General features: G+C 15.3%; 4 protein-coding genes across 4 annotated transcripts, besides 35 other annotated features; 3 read left to right on the plus strand and 1 right to left on the minus strand. All coding sequences in view use genetic code 6, as the record gives it.

The window, feature by feature from the left end:
- The first annotated feature begins 8 nt into the window (after window positions 1-8).
- Window positions 9-58: a microsatellite.
- Window positions 59-1,201: 1,143 nt separating this feature from the next.
- Window positions 1,202-1,258: a microsatellite.
- Window positions 1,209-1,258: a microsatellite.
- A 1,195-nt stretch (window positions 1,259-2,453) lies between these two features.
- Window positions 2,454-2,488: a microsatellite.
- Window positions 2,489-2,589: 101 nt separating this feature from the next.
- Window positions 2,590-2,626: a microsatellite.
- Window positions 2,627-2,849: 223 nt separating this feature from the next.
- Window positions 2,850-2,899: a microsatellite.
- Window positions 2,853-2,899: a microsatellite.
- Window positions 2,900-3,117: 218 nt separating this feature from the next.
- Window positions 3,118-3,172: a microsatellite.
- Window positions 3,133-3,170: a microsatellite.
- Window positions 3,135-3,172: a microsatellite.
- Window positions 3,173-4,317: 1,145 nt separating this feature from the next.
- Window positions 4,318-4,346: a microsatellite.
- Window positions 4,347-4,494: 148 nt separating this feature from the next.
- Window positions 4,495-4,545: a microsatellite.
- Window positions 4,495-4,552: a microsatellite.
- A 700-nt stretch (window positions 4,553-5,252) lies between these two features.
- Window positions 5,253-6,134, plus strand: IMG5_075500 (hypothetical protein; the record flags this gene model as incomplete). Its single annotated transcript, XM_004036587.1, has 2 exons — window positions 5,253-5,695; window positions 6,003-6,134. 2 exons carry the CDS (start codon window positions 5,253-5,255, stop codon window positions 6,031-6,033), a joined length of 474 nt encoding a protein of 157 aa, XP_004036635.1. The 3' UTR covers window positions 6,034-6,134.
- Window positions 6,121-6,184: a microsatellite.
- Window positions 6,185-6,907: 723 nt separating this feature from the next.
- Window positions 6,908-6,983: a microsatellite.
- Window positions 6,974-7,028: a microsatellite.
- Window positions 7,029-7,727: 699 nt separating this feature from the next.
- Window positions 7,728-7,792: a microsatellite.
- Window positions 7,731-7,765: a microsatellite.
- Window positions 7,731-7,792: a microsatellite.
- A 135-nt stretch (window positions 7,793-7,927) lies between these two features.
- Window positions 7,928-7,973: a microsatellite.
- A 65-nt stretch (window positions 7,974-8,038) lies between these two features.
- Window positions 8,039-8,124: a microsatellite.
- Window positions 8,062-8,124: a microsatellite.
- Window positions 8,125-9,343: 1,219 nt separating this feature from the next.
- IMG5_075510 (hypothetical protein) lies at window positions 9,344-9,869 on the minus strand (the record flags this gene model as incomplete). The annotated part of the gene is made up of 2 exons (XM_004036588.1): window positions 9,344-9,511; window positions 9,822-9,869. The coding sequence occupies 2 exons, from the start codon at window positions 9,867-9,869 to the stop codon at window positions 9,344-9,346; spliced, it is 216 nt and encodes a 71-aa protein (XP_004036636.1).
- Window positions 9,535-9,581: a microsatellite.
- A 32-nt stretch (window positions 9,870-9,901) lies between the features above and the next one.
- Window positions 9,902-10,600, plus strand: IMG5_075520 (mitochondrial import inner membrane translocase subunit tim17, putative; the record flags this gene model as incomplete). The annotated part of the gene is made up of 3 exons (XM_004036589.1): window positions 9,902-10,001; window positions 10,050-10,300; window positions 10,355-10,600. 3 exons carry the CDS (start codon window positions 9,902-9,904, stop codon window positions 10,598-10,600), a joined length of 597 nt encoding a protein of 198 aa, XP_004036637.1.
- Window positions 10,601-11,275: 675 nt separating this feature from the next.
- Window positions 11,276-13,690, plus strand: IMG5_075530 (major facilitator superfamily protein, putative; the record flags this gene model as incomplete). Its single annotated transcript, XM_004036590.1, has 2 exons — window positions 11,276-11,669; window positions 12,096-13,690. The coding sequence occupies exons 1-2, from the start codon at window positions 11,357-11,359 to the stop codon at window positions 13,688-13,690; spliced, it is 1,908 nt and encodes a 635-aa protein (XP_004036638.1). The 5' UTR covers window positions 11,276-11,356.
- Window positions 12,048-12,093: a microsatellite.
- Window positions 13,064-13,102: a microsatellite.
- Window positions 13,691-13,844: 154 nt separating the features above from the next.
- Window positions 13,845-13,879: a microsatellite.
- Window positions 13,880-13,881: 2 nt separating this feature from the next.
- Window positions 13,882-13,930: a microsatellite.
- Window positions 13,902-13,993: a microsatellite.
- Window positions 13,922-13,991: a microsatellite.
- Window positions 13,924-13,993: a microsatellite.
- Window positions 13,928-13,989: a microsatellite.
- Window positions 13,928-13,995: a microsatellite.
- Window positions 13,996-14,733: 738 nt separating this feature from the next.
- Window positions 14,734-14,766: a microsatellite.
- Window positions 14,736-14,769: a microsatellite.
- A 28-nt stretch (window positions 14,770-14,797) lies between these two features.
- Window positions 14,798-14,851: a microsatellite.
- The last annotated feature ends 1,366 nt before the right edge of the window (window positions 14,852-16,217 follow it).

Here is a 16,217-nt window from a genome sequence, read left to right on the forward strand (position 1 = left end):
TTTTAAGATAATTATTTTTATTAATTTTTTTTATTATTATCTTTATATATAATTATTTAAAAATGAACTAAATTTAAATGATTTTTTTAAAAAATTATTGCATTTAAAATGTATTTTGCATAATTCAAACTTATATTATTATTATAATACTACTTTATTAAGTTAATTTTCATATAAAATTATATTTCGTAAAAATGTAGATTATTTTAAATTCAAAAGTAATTATTTATAAAAAATAAATAAAAGATATTTACTTTAAATTTATATTATTTCTTTTATAAAAATCTATTTAAAAATATATAAAATTTATTTTTGTGATTAATTAAATCTAATAAATAATATAAAAAAATATAATTACTTTTATATATTTTTGTTTATATTTTTTTTTAAAATTAATAATAGATGTGTTGTTCATATATTTAGTTAAAAATATTTATTGCGAATTTTTATTGAAATTTTTTGTACTAGTAATAAAATTTATATAATAATATATGAGTTTGCTTATATTTAAACAAATATTCATATGATATTTATTTAATATTAATACTTAAAATAACAAAAAATGGTTTTAATTTATTAATTATATATAAATTGTTCCTAATTTTTTAACTATATATATCAAAAAATTTATGTTTTCTATTATTATTTTTTAATTTATAACCGTTTATATACAGTCAAATTTTCAAGATTATATTAATTTAATTTCTTTTTATATACATATATATATAATAAATTAAAATCTTCAATATTTATTATATATATCCTAGTTATAATTCATTGAAGAAAATAATATAATCGTTCTTAAATGAAATAATATTATATTATATTAAAGGAACTAAAAATAAAATTATAGAGTATCTTTAATAAATAAATTTATATAAATAAAACTTTAAAATATTAAATTTAAATATGAATTTATAACTAACTAGCTTTAATTATGTTAAAAAGGATAAAAATATTTTTTTACTCTTTATATAAATTAATATAATTATTATAATAAATTATTTAAAATAAAAATATATATCGAATTTTTAAGATAATTTTTAATATTTAAATGGCATTTTAAAAAATTAACTAAAAAAATAAATCATACTTAAAAAAATTTCATTTTCTTAAAAAGATTTAAAATAAATGGAAAAAAAAAATAAAAAAAAAAATATAATATATACTGCTAAATTAAAATAAAAAATAATAATTTTTAAAAATAAAGAAAAAAAGAAAATAAAAAAAAATATAAAATAATAAAATAAATAAAAATGTAACAAATACTATTTCCAATATTACTTAATCAACCTAACATAGAATAATTCTAAAAAGACATGTAAAAAAAGAATTTTAATTAGGGTCCAAACCTTAGAATGCTAACTAATTCTCCTTTCTTGCCTAAATCTATGCTATAATAATACTAAACTTTATAATACTTATAAAATCCTTTAAATTAGAATAATTAACCTTAGGATTAATATACGTAAATAAATAATGATAATAACAAAGTTCTTATAGATAAAATAAACAATGATAATACTAGCTATTTTAATTAAAGCAGTATAATTATAAGTTAAAATAATTTAGAAAATAAGAGAGCCGGATATAAAATAATAGATTAGAGAAATGCTTTGACAAATTTTGAATATCAAGATTTTTATGAGAATTTTAATTTTAAAAGAATGCAATACTAAACATGTATTTAAATCTAGAACTAAGAGCCCTTAAAAAGTAGGTTACGTATAAAATAAACAAAGGCTTAAAAAAAATCATAAAAATTATGTAATGTAAAACACCAGAAATTAAAAGTAATGAAATATTCTAAATTTAATAAAAAAATCAACTAAAACCTAACTAAAAACATTCTTAAAGCCTTTTAAAAATATGTAAATACTTTAGATATATAAGATTAATATATAGGAATATCATTAAATAGAATGTTTTAAAGAAATACTTTTTCTAATCTTTTTTTAATTAAACTTTACCATAATTAACGCTATAATCAACTCTTTAAAGATTTTATTTACAAGTTTTCTCAAGAATGGCTTTCTTCAAGTAAAGTTTAGGATGTGTAGAGCCATGCAGAATTTATTGAAAAAATTAAAAATGGAGATTTTAGCAAAATAATAATTAAGAAAAAAAACATTAAAAAAATTTGTTTGAAACACTTAATAAAAAATAAAAGAAACATAAAATGAAAAATAAGAAACTGAAGAAACTTCAAAAGATATTTAGCAAATATAGGAACTTACTAATTAATAAGAAAATGTTTTCTAGTAAGAATAGGAATAAGTTAGCGAAATTATTGATTAGAAAGAATAGTTAGATTAAACTAACTGAATTTTTTCTTAAAAATCTAAAAAATTATTCAATAATATTTTATTTTAATAAAATATAAATGTAAAAATAAGAATTTAAAATATTTTAAAAATTAATATTTATTTATTTATCAAAATGGTAAATTTAAATTATATTAATTTTATATTATTTTATATTTTTTTATTTAAAAAAAAAAAAAATGCATTATTCTATTATAAAATAAAAAATATTTAGATGATATAAATTTAATAATATTTAAATTAAATTCTAAAATAAATTTTTACATAATATTAAATAATTATTAATATTAAATAAATTATTATATCTTTTTTTTATTTATTTAATAAATATATAATATATAAATAAAAAAAAAATTAAATATTATTACATATTATATTATAATTAATGAAAATATATTAAAAATAATAATAATAAATATTTAATTTAAAAAAATAAAAAATTAACCAGTAACTCAACTTAGAAAAATAAACAATGGAGAATCAATAAAAATATAATTAATATTATATATTTTAGGTAATTTATTGTAAATATAATAAATAAATATAAATATATATATATATATATATATATATATTTTTTTTTTATTAATGTATAAAATATATTAAAATAAAAAATTAATATATTAAAATATTTAAAAAATAATTTTATTTTTAAATTTAGAATGTTATAAAAACAATATGTATTAGTTTGTAATATATATACTAAAAAAATTATAATAAATATATATAAATGTAAATATTTTTTTATTTTATATTTTTACTTTATAATAATAAATAAAAAAAACTAATTATATATAAAATTATACTATATTTTTATATAATTATTATTTTTTATAATTAATTATTATATAATAAAAATCTAAAATTCTTATATTTTTATTTATTTTAAAAATATTATTATATCATTCTTTTTATTATTTTGTCTAAACATAAAAACAGGTTTTATAAACTATATACATATTTGGTTTTTAATTTAATAAATATTTTTTCTTATTTAAATTTAGGTTTTAATTTATCATAATATAATTTAAATATAATTATTATAAGTTATTTAACATATTATTAATGTTATTTCAATAAAATTTAATTTTTCTATTTAAAATAAATAGTTTAATTAATCCAAATTCTGTTTATATACATATATAGATAATTCTTATACTACATATAATCGCAAATATTTACTTTAATAAATTAATAATTTAGTTAAATATTATAAACTAGGATATATTAAAATAAAAATTAATTTTTATGAATTGAATACAGTAATAATTAAAATAACTAAAATAGTGGAAAAAAAATAAGAAATTATACTTAAAATTTATTTTGTTTATTGAATATTTTATATTTATATCAGGATGTTAAAATATTTTTACCTTATAAAATATTGCTTTTTATATTTATTAATATAAAAAATTATGTTAAAAAAAAGATTATAAGATTTGTTTAAAAAACTTATAAAAATATTTAATAAAATATTAATCGTATTATGGATAAATTTATATTTTGAGTTAATATATAAAAAATTTGATTATAAAAAAATATTAAAGATATATATTTAATAATAATATTAATATTATTTCATTATTTAATTATATTTATTTAAATATATAATAAAAGTCTTGTTTATTTTTTTTTTTTAAAAAAAAAAGATATTGTATATAAATATAAATATATTAATTAATATGTTTTTGATTATAATACTTATATTTTTATATTTTATTTTGTACAAATTTATATTATTATATTATATTAAATTTAATATATTTATGTTTATATAAAGGAAAATATAATAATACAAAGAAAATAAGAAGAAAAAATATTAATATTAATATTAATATGTAAACATTACTTTATACTTTAATAATTATATTAATTACAATAAAGAAAATTTTTTTTATTTAAATTATATATGTATAATTAGGAAATTATAATAATATAAAAATTATATATGGAAAAAAAAGATATAATTATATTTAATTATATGTATAAATTAATATATATATATATATATATATATAATATTTATTATTAATTAATTTTACATTAAAATATTTTTTTAATTATATTTTATAAAAATTTACATATTTTATTTATTTTTTTAAATTATATTTTTTATATAAATAAAAAAAACTTATATCATCAAATATTAATTTACTAATTGTCAATTATTTTTTATTCATTTTTTTATTAATATTTTATGTCATTTTTATAAAATAGTTTTCATTTTTTTTCTTTTATAATTAATATATATTAATTTATATATTTATTTAAAAAATTGAAAAACAAATTAAATGTAAATTATATTTTTTTTGTATCCAATATTTTCAGGTTTAAGTGGTTCTTTAGCTGGAAATTTCGGTTTTTTTTTTTTAAAAAACTTTTAAATACCAAATAAAAAAGGAAAATTAGCATTTACAGAAGATTACAAAATCCCATTTTTCGAAAACGATTATTATATAAATATAATTGCAAGAATACTTTGTTTTGGTCTAATGTTCTTTTTTAATTTCTTAATGATGAAATTTTTATTAAATTCCTATTAATTAATTGGTTCTACTTTAACAGTTTTAGTTTCATTTATATTTAACTAAGCTACTAATGTATTATTTTTGTTAATTATATATAAAATATTTAATAAACAAACAAAAAGGCGTTTTTGGGTTCTTTTTTCCATAAAGAACAACTGTCTTATTAATGGGTACTTGGAATGACTTTTATATTAATTGGGACTTTTTTACTTAGTGATAAAAATAAAGACTAAAAGGAAAAAAATAATGATTTTATATATTTTTCATGTTTTTTTAAAAAATAAAAAATTAAAATTATTAAATATATAAAGTATTTTATTAAAAATAAAATAATGTATATATATGTAAATATATTTTTAAATTTAAACAAAAAAACTAAATCTTTTATAAAATTAAAAAAATGGATAAATTAATAAATACTATTAAAAATAACTCAACATTAATTACTATTTCTGCTGCTTTATCAACTGCGGCTATAATGTTATACTTAAATATAAAATCAGATGAAGAAGTAAAACACTAACCTAAACAAAGCCCAAAAAAAAGTCCATACAAAGCAAAACATTCATAAAACATCCTAGACAAGGCCTTATTAGATAAAATAACCGCAGAAATATAATCTAAGAATCTTGATTTCGATTCTTTTGAGTTCATAGAAGTAATATAGGAATAATCTAGAATATTAATAAAAGATTAATTTATAAAATTGACAACCGAAAATCGTGAAAAAAGAAGATTTGAATTAAAAAATAATTAATATAACAAATACTTTGATATAGTATCTCTATATAACGAATAAATAGATTTATTGTTAGAAGAAGCATAATAAGACCTAATATTAAAGTTAGGTTTATAAAAAGAAGAATATGAAAAAAACATTAATAAACTAATAGATATGGGTTTATATTAATAATTATTTATATTAGAGTCTTCTACAAAATAAAAACTAAAAGAATTTATAAACAAAGAATAAGATTTAGAATTGGATAAAATGAAGGAAATATTAGAATTTTAAATAAATATTTTAAACTAAAAAAATGAACTTTTATAATTTATTTAAAATAAAATTAATTAATAAGAAGAAAAAATTAAAATTTTACCAAATTTAATTCAAGATGCTTTATATGATTATGTATTTGATAAATTCAAGGTTGAAGAAGAATAGATTGTTAGAAAAATGAATTAACCAGAAGTTAAATATGATCCTGATATGCTTATTTTAATTTCTGAATTGGAATAGGAAATTAATAAAATTATGATGAATTTAGAAATAAAAATGTGAATTTTCTATAATAATAAAAAAATAAAAATTGTTATTTTTAAATATATAAACATATGTATGTTTTTTTTTTATTTAAAAAAAAAAAAATAGTTATTATTTATTTATTATTATTATAAAAATAAATAACATAAATGGGTAACTTATTTGGTTCAAGAAGTTATTTTGATGAAATCGTATTTCTTTCAAATACTAATGTAACAATGAATGATCTAATAATAATAAAGCGAGAAACCGATTGTTAAAAAAAAAAAAAAAATAACAATTAAAAAAAAAAGTTTCTGAAAAAGAAATACTCAGTCTTTATTTTAGATTTTATCAATTAGATGAAAAAGAAATCAATAAAATTTCAATAAATTAATTCCTTTAACTAGCCGAATTATATAATTCTCCATACAAATCACGATTAATAGATTCTTTAGAGCTTATTAAAGATTTACAAAAGGTAAAAAAATTGATGAAGATCAATAATTGAACCAAATATAATAATAAAGAAAAAAATACAAAAACATTAATGATCTTCCAAAAATAAATCTAAAAAATTTTAATTAAATAAATACAGCAAAAAAAAATCTATATAAAATAATTCCATTATAAACAACAAATACATATAAAGTTGAAAGTGATAAAAATTAAAAATACAATTTTTAATAATTAAATACTCCTTTTATAGATTTTAAACTATTTTGTAAAAAATTAAATATTTTCGCACCTAATGCCTAAACAGCAATAAAATCAAAATGTATTTTTTGAATTTATTTAATAATTAATTGTTAATATATATATTATATATTTTGTAGATATATATAAATATATATATATATATATATATATATATATATATATATATATGTTTTTTTATAATTATTTATAAGTTCTTTTTAAAATATTTGATATTGATTAGGATGGTTAACTTAATAAAGAAGATTTAATTATAGGTATAGGTCTTTTATTTACTGATCCACATACAAACTATAGATTATTGAATATGAATGAAATTTAAATAGTAGTTGATTAAATATTTTTAGAAACAGATACTAATCATGAAGAAAATCTTAAATTTGAAGATTTTTAGCTTTATTTATGGGAAACTGACTTTGAGAAAAATTGTACTATTTATTTTTGAAAACTATTATTATATATTTTAAAAAAAAAATGTATATTATTCTATTATTTTTAGTAAAAAAAATTTTTAAAATAATGAATTAATTTTATTTTTAATAAATTATATTCTTTAATGCATATATATATATATAATTTTTAATAATTTTTAAAATTTAAATAAATAATAAATAAAAATTGATATTATAGTTTATTTTATTGTTTATTTAATATAAAATGATAAAAATTAAAATTATATTTAATAAAAAAATAAATAATATATAATATATATATTTTAGAATATATAAAGAAATTTTTATATAAAATTAATATATTAAAAAATAAATGTTATATGAAAATTAATATAAGATTTTTATTAATATTTAATAATAATGATATGTATATAAAAATAAATATATATATATACATATTTATAGAAAAATATAAAAATTTAAATATATAAATATTTTTATATTTTAATATTTAGAAAAAAAAATATATATTTATATTTATATATATATTTATTTTTATATATAAATATAAATTAATATATTATTTATTTTGATGTATTTTATTTTTCTATATTTTTATATAAAATTTAACAATTAAAATTTATTAATATATATAATATTATATTTAACAAAATTATTATACTATAAATATAAAATAAATTTTTAATTTTTTTTTTATAAAAATTTTCAGAATTTTTAATTATTTTTTTAAATATTTTAATTTTTTTTTATCCTATTTGAATATATATATTTTTATTTTTAAATAATATTTTATAAAATTATACTCAATTTCAATTTAATTTTTATTTTATTTAAATTTTTTAATTATTTTTTAATTTTTAATTAATATATTTTATTTTTTATAATAATTTTTATTTTTATGTATTTTAAAATAAATGCCATAAAACTCAAATGGTATTATTTATTAAAATCATTTTAACTTTATTAAAATTTTAATTATTATAAATTTTTAAAATTTAAAAAGAATTTTTTTTAATACAAATTCATATTATATATTATTTACACTTTTTTTTTCTCAAGATATAGAGCATTATATTTTATATTCTAATTTAAAAAATAATATTTAAATCAATTTACAAAGTGATTTAAATTAATAAATAAATTAATAAAAGTAAAGTAATTTTTTTTTTATAAAAAAAATAGCCTTTTTACTTTAATAAAATTCAAATCAATTATTTCGGATTTTAAAAGTTAATCAATTATATATTAATATTAAATTCATTATATTTTTTATGTTTTAAAATTATTTCAATCTTAAATTCAACTTTAAATATTTTAAAAGTTATAATTAAGATAAATATCTAAAAATAGATAATTTTCTTTTCCTTAACTTTTAAAATTTATATATTTTTTTTTATTTTCTAATTACTAATACTTTTTTTTCTAAATTGTTATGACTATTATTATATAATTGTTTAAATTTTTTGTCTAGTTTTTTTGTTTAAAAAATAAAAATAAAATTAAAATTTTATGTTAGATATTTATGAGATAAAAATATACTTTAATGATATTTTTTTCTTAATTTATTCCTTGATAAATTTTAATAATTATGTATGTATTTTTGCATCCTAGAACGCGAAGAGGCATTGAAGCCAATCCACCTCCAGACCTTTGATAAGTCCAGTCCGTTACACAGTAAAGTATATAAAAAAAGTAAAAATAAATATAATATATGTCTTATGATAATAAAATTATTTTAATATATTTCTATACACACACTTATAAAACTTTTAAATAAAAGTTTCAGACCCGAGAGAAAAAATATTTATCTATTCTAAATCCACAATAGAACTACAGAAAAGGCCATCGATTGTATCTAGAAAATCTAATAATTTTAAGAATTTGCACCATTGGGGGTCGTCAGAGGAAAAAGAAAAGACCTTCGCGCGATAGGCACATCGGTCTTAGACAGATGGAAGGATAGTGAACATAGTATGACTTTACAGGATGTCTTTGGAGCGCCTATACTATTAGCCTCTTTAAAGCATGTAGTGTACTACACACATTACAGTGTAATATCCATAGTTTTGTCATCTGGAAATTGTAAATCATGAAGGAGATGAGACCATTCAAACAACTTCATTAACCTTAGATAATACGTCTAAGCGTTAGGATCCACCAAAGTTGAGCTCTCCGTTGGGCTTTACATTGTAAATTGCCATAGATGACTCTTTCGAAATCCTAGATTATATCAAGGAACTCATCAAGTATAGGAAGGGACACGATATGACAGGGATTGGGATTAGCCTAAAACACAATTATTTTTTATTTTATTTTTATTATAATAATTATTTTATATATAAATATTATTTTTATAAGTTTATAAAAATTATATATTTTTAATTAAAAGTGTTTATTTTATGAAATATTTAGAATTTTATTAATATTAATTTATTAAATATTTTTTTCAAAAAAAAAGAATCATTATAAAACTTGATAAAATAAACTTAATAATATATTAAAGATTTTCATAACAAAATCAATTTATGTATATAAATAATATCTAAAATTAAAATAAATAAATATATATTTAAAAATTAAATCTAAATTAAAATACACATTTAAAAGAACATAAATTTAATTATTTATTAAAAATAAGAAACATTTAGAAAAAAAAAGAAATAAAAAAAAAAAAAAATGATCGGAGATTTACCATGCCCATATAGAGTTGTAGATGATATAGGAGGAGCATATGCAATGGGTTGTGTAGCTGGATGTGTTATATATTTCTTAAAAGGTACTTTTTTTTTATAAAATAAATAAATAATTAAAATAAAATAAAAAGGAATGTATTATGCACCTTCTTCAGAACGTTTTAGTTAAGGATTTGATTTATTAAGAAAAAGAGCACCTATATTAGGAGGTTTAAATTAAAAAAATAAATAAAATACTCATACTAAAAAATATTAAAAAGGAAACTTCGCTATTTGGGGAGGATTATATACAAGTACAGAATGTATTTTAATATATATTAGATAAGTTGAAGATTTTTGGAATAGAATCGCAGGAGGATTTATTACAGGAGCAACATTAGCTGTAAAATATTAAAGTTATATATTTTTAATATTTTAAATAAAAAAAATAAAAAAGATTAGAGGTGGTTATAAAACTTCTTTATAATAAGGAATTTTCGGAGGGCTTTTTTTGGGAAGTTTTTCTCTAGTTGAAATCGCAATGATGAAAATGTAAAAAAAATAAGAATAAGAACATTGGTAATAAATGTATGAAGAATAGATTAAAATTTAAACTGAACATTTAAAATAAACTAGACCAGGCATATATTTTATTTATTTAATTTAATATTTTTTTATTTTTATTTTTAGATATTTATGCTGAAATAGAAAAATAAGAAAACAGAAGAAAAAGATAACAATTATAATAAGAATAATAATTATCATAATAAGCAAATTAGCTTTTTGAGAAATATTAATATAAATTTGTAGATTTTAGCAAATTATATAAGTAGAAAGAAGATTATTTAGACTTGCTTTTTGTTTTTTTTTAATTTATATATGAATATTTTGCTTGTTTTATAAGATTTTTTTTTTTTTAATTAAATTTTATTTATAATATTTTTAAGTTTTATATTTATTAAAACTAATAAATAATTAGTTTAAATGAAATATTTTAAAACCTTAAAATTGGTCTTATAATCATAAAATTAATATATATAAAGAATAATATAATTTCATATAAAATATTTATATTTTACTATAATTCTTTTCTTTAATAAATACAAAATATAAAGGAAAAAGAAATATTATAAATAAACAATAAATAAAGATATCAATTTTAATAATATTATAAATAATTATATAATAAAAACTAATAATAATATTTATATAAAGTACTTTAAAAAACATATAAAATTTATATTTTCCAAAAAAAAAAAATATAACTCAATCAAAAAAGAAAAATAAAATAAAGCATATACACATACACATGAAATCTTCTTAAAATATTAACCAATAAGAAGAAGATAACGATGTTATTCTTGACCCTATTGAATTTAAAAACCTTGAGCATTAAATTGAGACAAAATTTCAAGTATATCCATACCGTTATATAATCTTAATAATATATATTTTATCAATGTTTCAAATATCCTTAATGCAAAATGCATTTGCTCCCCAAGCTTCTGAACTCTAAATAGTATATAAATAATCGGCTTTTACATATAATTTAACATCTCTTGTTCATATGTTTTTCCACATTCCTATATCTTTTCCAGCAAATTTTATAGTAGATAAATATGGTACAAAGGCAGGTAATACAATTGCCTGTATTTTGACTTTAACCGGTAGTTGGTTAAGATTATTGATAAATAAAAATTTTAATTATGCAATACTAGGTTAGGTGTTTGTAGGAATTGCCAATCCATTTATAGTTAATAGTATGAATAAAAGTAAAAAAATAAAAATATAAATATATAGATAATAGATATAGATATATAAATATATATAGATATAAAAATTTTTAAATATATATACATAAAATTATTTTTTTCCTAGTTTTTTTTACTTTTTTTATAACTAATTATTAAAAACTCAATCCTAAAAAAAAAAGATGAAAAAAAATGGAATAATTGGCCTTTTTTTATTTTATTTTTGATAGAGTTTTTTTTTAAAAAAAAAACATATAAAAATAATTCTAAAAGGATTATATAAGTATGTGCTTTTTTCTGTATTTTTTTAAAAAATCTGATTTAATAAAAAAGGCCTAATCCATATTTTTCTCATTAAATGAGTTTTAAAAAAATATAAATAAAATAAAATAATATAAAATATATATATATATATATATATATATATATATATATATATTATATAAGTTTCTAATAACTGGTTTTATCCTATTTAAAGGCCTATAATAACTGGAATTCTATCATTTTCAAGTATAATTACTGGTGTAATAGGTTTAGTAATTCCCGGTATATATTTTCAATCATATTAAGCTTTACAAGATAAAAAATACTCATATCAAACAGGTAAAAACCTAACATTTAAACTGCTTTTTTATTAAGCATTAATAGTATCTTTTATTGTTTTTTTGAATTTTTATTTTTTCTGTGATAAACCGAAAACTCCTCCTTCTTATTGTTCTTTCTAAAAAAGAGAGCCCTTTATAAAATCTTTAAAAATTCTTATAATAAACAAAACCTATATTTTTATTTCTATTGCTTTTTCCTCTGTATATGGCACTTTTATCGTTCTTTCGGTAATTTTGGACTAAATTTTAAACCCTTTTGGATTTTTCTCCTCTCATACAAGCTTAATAGGGGCTATTTTTGTCTTTTCGGGACTTTTAGGGACTGTTTATTTTCTTAATGAACTAAAGAACGAGAACAACTACCTTTATTTATTAAAAAAGTTGACTTTTTGTGGAATATTATCATTAGTAAGCTTTTAGAGTATTCTTTTTTCTCAAATATTTATCCTAGTGTGTCTTCCGACTTTCACTTTAGGTTTTTTTGTGATTCCGTTAATCCCTATTATTTTAGAATTAGCAAATGAGGTTTGTTTTCCTATTGGAGAAGCAGTAATTACTGGTTTTATATACAGTATTTCTCATATAATGGGCTTTTTATTAGGTATGGGGTTTTCAGTGATTATATAGAAATTTGAAGGGGAAAAAATAGGTAGTGTATTTTGCTGTTTAGGCTTTATTTTATTGTTTTTAATTGCCTTTATTTCGATTTTTTTTATTAAATAAACTCTCAAAAGAACTTAATTTGAAAAAAAGCCTATTTAGAGGAAAAGGCAAGTTAACTTTCAGGAAGTTTATTTTAAAGTGTATGAAAAATAAAATAACAATATATATAAATAATATACATATATAAATTATTACTTCTTTTTTTTTTTTTTTTTTTCTATAAATATTTTTATAAATTTTATTATAATATATTAAATATTTCAAGTTATTATGATATTTCTAGTTCTTTTATAATTTTTAGAACATCCTCGAAATTATATTTCGGGTTAATTATTTATTATATATATAAATAGGTAAAACTTCCCATTAATAATTAGCAATCTAATCTATCAGAAATTCCTATTTTTTCATTTAATTTTAAAGTTCTTTTAAATCCAGAAGCAAAAAATCCACCAAAAGGTACTATTATAGACGAAAAAAAACTTAAAATAAGCGAATGTATTTAAAAGACGGAAATTTATACATCATAAAGGACAAAATTCCTTTCAAAAATCTCATTTGTATTACATTTTTTAAAATCAAAAGGAATAAAAGACATCAATTCAAATTTGCAGGTTAATTAAGGATATTTTTATATAAAAATAGAAAAAAAAAATGCAAAAATTAAAGAAGATAAAAATCCTCCCAAAAATCCTTCTAAAGATTTATTTTAGAAAAATCTTCTTTTTCCAAATACCTTCCCAAAAATATAACCAAAAACATCATTTACAATGACTAACATGCAAGGTAAAATAAACCAAACTAATCCTTCAAATAAATTAGAAGTTATTACAGAAGCTTAAAGTACTACAATAAATATTGTTATATGTGTGTATGCAAAAATTCTAAATTAATATGAGTAAAATCCCTTGTTTATGTAATATATATGAATATTAAAATATTAAAATATTAAAATATTAAAATCTTATATAAATATATAAATATATATATATATATATATATATATATATATATTTATTTTTTTATATTTTTATTTATTTTTATATATATTTTTATTTATATTTTTTATTTTTTTATTTTACTTTTTGTAGCGAAAATACAAATAATAAAAAACCAATTAACCATAATGTCATTGAAATAATTTTATGATATTTCATTAATATATTTTCTGATTGAAGCATTTTTTGAAAAAAAATAATCCATAAAAATAATAAACTCCGGCTATAAAAAAATACCAATTTATGCTTTAAAACATTGGTATTTTTAATTCTTTTTCAAAATCTCTTTTTAAAGATATAATTTCACGAAAAATACCTGAAATTTTTTTATTTATCTTTTTATTTTTTATTTTTACAAAACATTATAATTAATGTTAAAATTGCGCAATATATAGGCCCTAATGCAATAAAACCAGTAAAAAAGGAAAACATTATCGAAATCCATATTATTCTTTCAAATAAACTTTTTATTTTAATTTATTTATTTTTAAATATCCTTTTTGTTTTTTTATTTTACTTGCTTTAACCTATTTATATTAACATGTTTCTTTTTATTTAATTTTCAGGCAGTTTTTTTAACTTTTTATTGTTTAATTAATTGATTATTTTTATTAATATTTACTTATTATTAAGGGTTTTCTAATTAATTTTATATTGCTTTTTCTTTAATTTTATTATCTGCTTCGTTTTCAGTATCATAAATTTTACGAAAATAGAATTTACTTTTCATTTGTTTTTTATAAATTATTAAAATTATATATTATGTTAATATTTATTTTATATTAAATATATATAATTTAAATAAAGTATTTTGCAAACAATTTTTTTTTTTTTTAATTTTTATTTTTTTTTTAAAAAAAAAAAAATACAAATATATCTATATAATAAAAAAAACAATAAATTTAAAATAAAAAAAAACTAAATAAAATAAGAAAAATTGTTATACATTTTTTATATTTATTAATTTTTAAATAAACATAATCAAATTAAAAAAAAACAGTAAAAAAAAAATTAATTTTAAATAAATAAATAAAAGAAAATGAAAACAAGTAATATTTAATAATAATAAATATATTTTTTCCTTTAAATTAATCAAAATAAAATTATAATTAAATTAAAAATAAAGAAAATAAGATTTATAAAAATTCAACACTTTATATAAAGAAAATGTTTGAATAAATAAAAAAAACCAAATAATTATTAATAAAAAACTTTCATTTAAAAACATATGAATTACAGTTTAAAGTAAAACTTAAAAAATATTATAAAATAAATTAATTTTTCTATTCAATTTTATTTTATTTTAAATATATATAGATTCTTGAAAATAATTTATTTTATATGTTTTAGTATATCAATTACTAAGTACACTATTTTTTATTTAAAGAAACTTATAACTATATAATTCAAATATAGGTAGCTATAAACCTATATAGAACAGGAACCATCATAGTTCAATTAAAACTGAAATTGTGCTCTCTATTCATAGAATACTTATCTCTATTATATTTTTAATTGAAAAAAGATTCCCATATTAATTATGTGTTTTATCCGAGAATAGGAAGGTTTGAATAATATATATGGTTTGAAATATGATTCCGAAGAATAGGAAATAAACTTTTCCAAATTTATAAAGAAGATTCTTTTTTATTTTCCTCCATTTTAAGTGAAATTAACATGTTATACTATTTTTTTAAGTAAATACTTTATAATTATATCTTAACTTAGAATATAAAAATAAGTTTGTTTATATGAATACTAAAATCTTTTGTAACGTTATTATTAGAATTAATTTTAAACTTAATATAATATTTACAACTATATAGCTAAACAATAGAATTTATTATTCGTTAATTTAATTTTTTGTTTTCATAATTTGTACATAATTGCTAATTTAATAATTTTATTAAAAAGAAAATTTAATTACAATTGTTTTATATTTTATTTATCTCTAAAAATATTAGTTTTCAAAGATTAAATAAAAGAAAACTTATTGAATATTAAAATTGTAATATATATTTAATTATAAATAATAATAATTATTTTAGGAAACATTATTTATTGTTAAATCATTTAATATTAGTATTAATTATTTTTTTATAATATAATATTTGTGTTTTTAAGATAAATTACATAAATTAAATATATATTAATAAATCTATATTAAATGAGAAATAGTGAATTTATTTAAACACATATTAAATATTAAAATATTTATTATTTGTTAAAAACAAATACATTTAAATAAAAATATAAAAAAAGTTTATAATTAAAAAATTAATAATGTAATATAGAAAAATAAG

This window comes from Ichthyophthirius multifiliis (genome assembly GCF_000220395.1).
Source record: "Ichthyophthirius multifiliis unplaced genomic scaffold scaff_1120509250465, whole genome shotgun sequence".
In the NCBI taxonomy this organism is placed as follows: Eukaryota; Ciliophora; class Oligohymenophorea; order Hymenostomatida; genus Ichthyophthirius; species Ichthyophthirius multifiliis.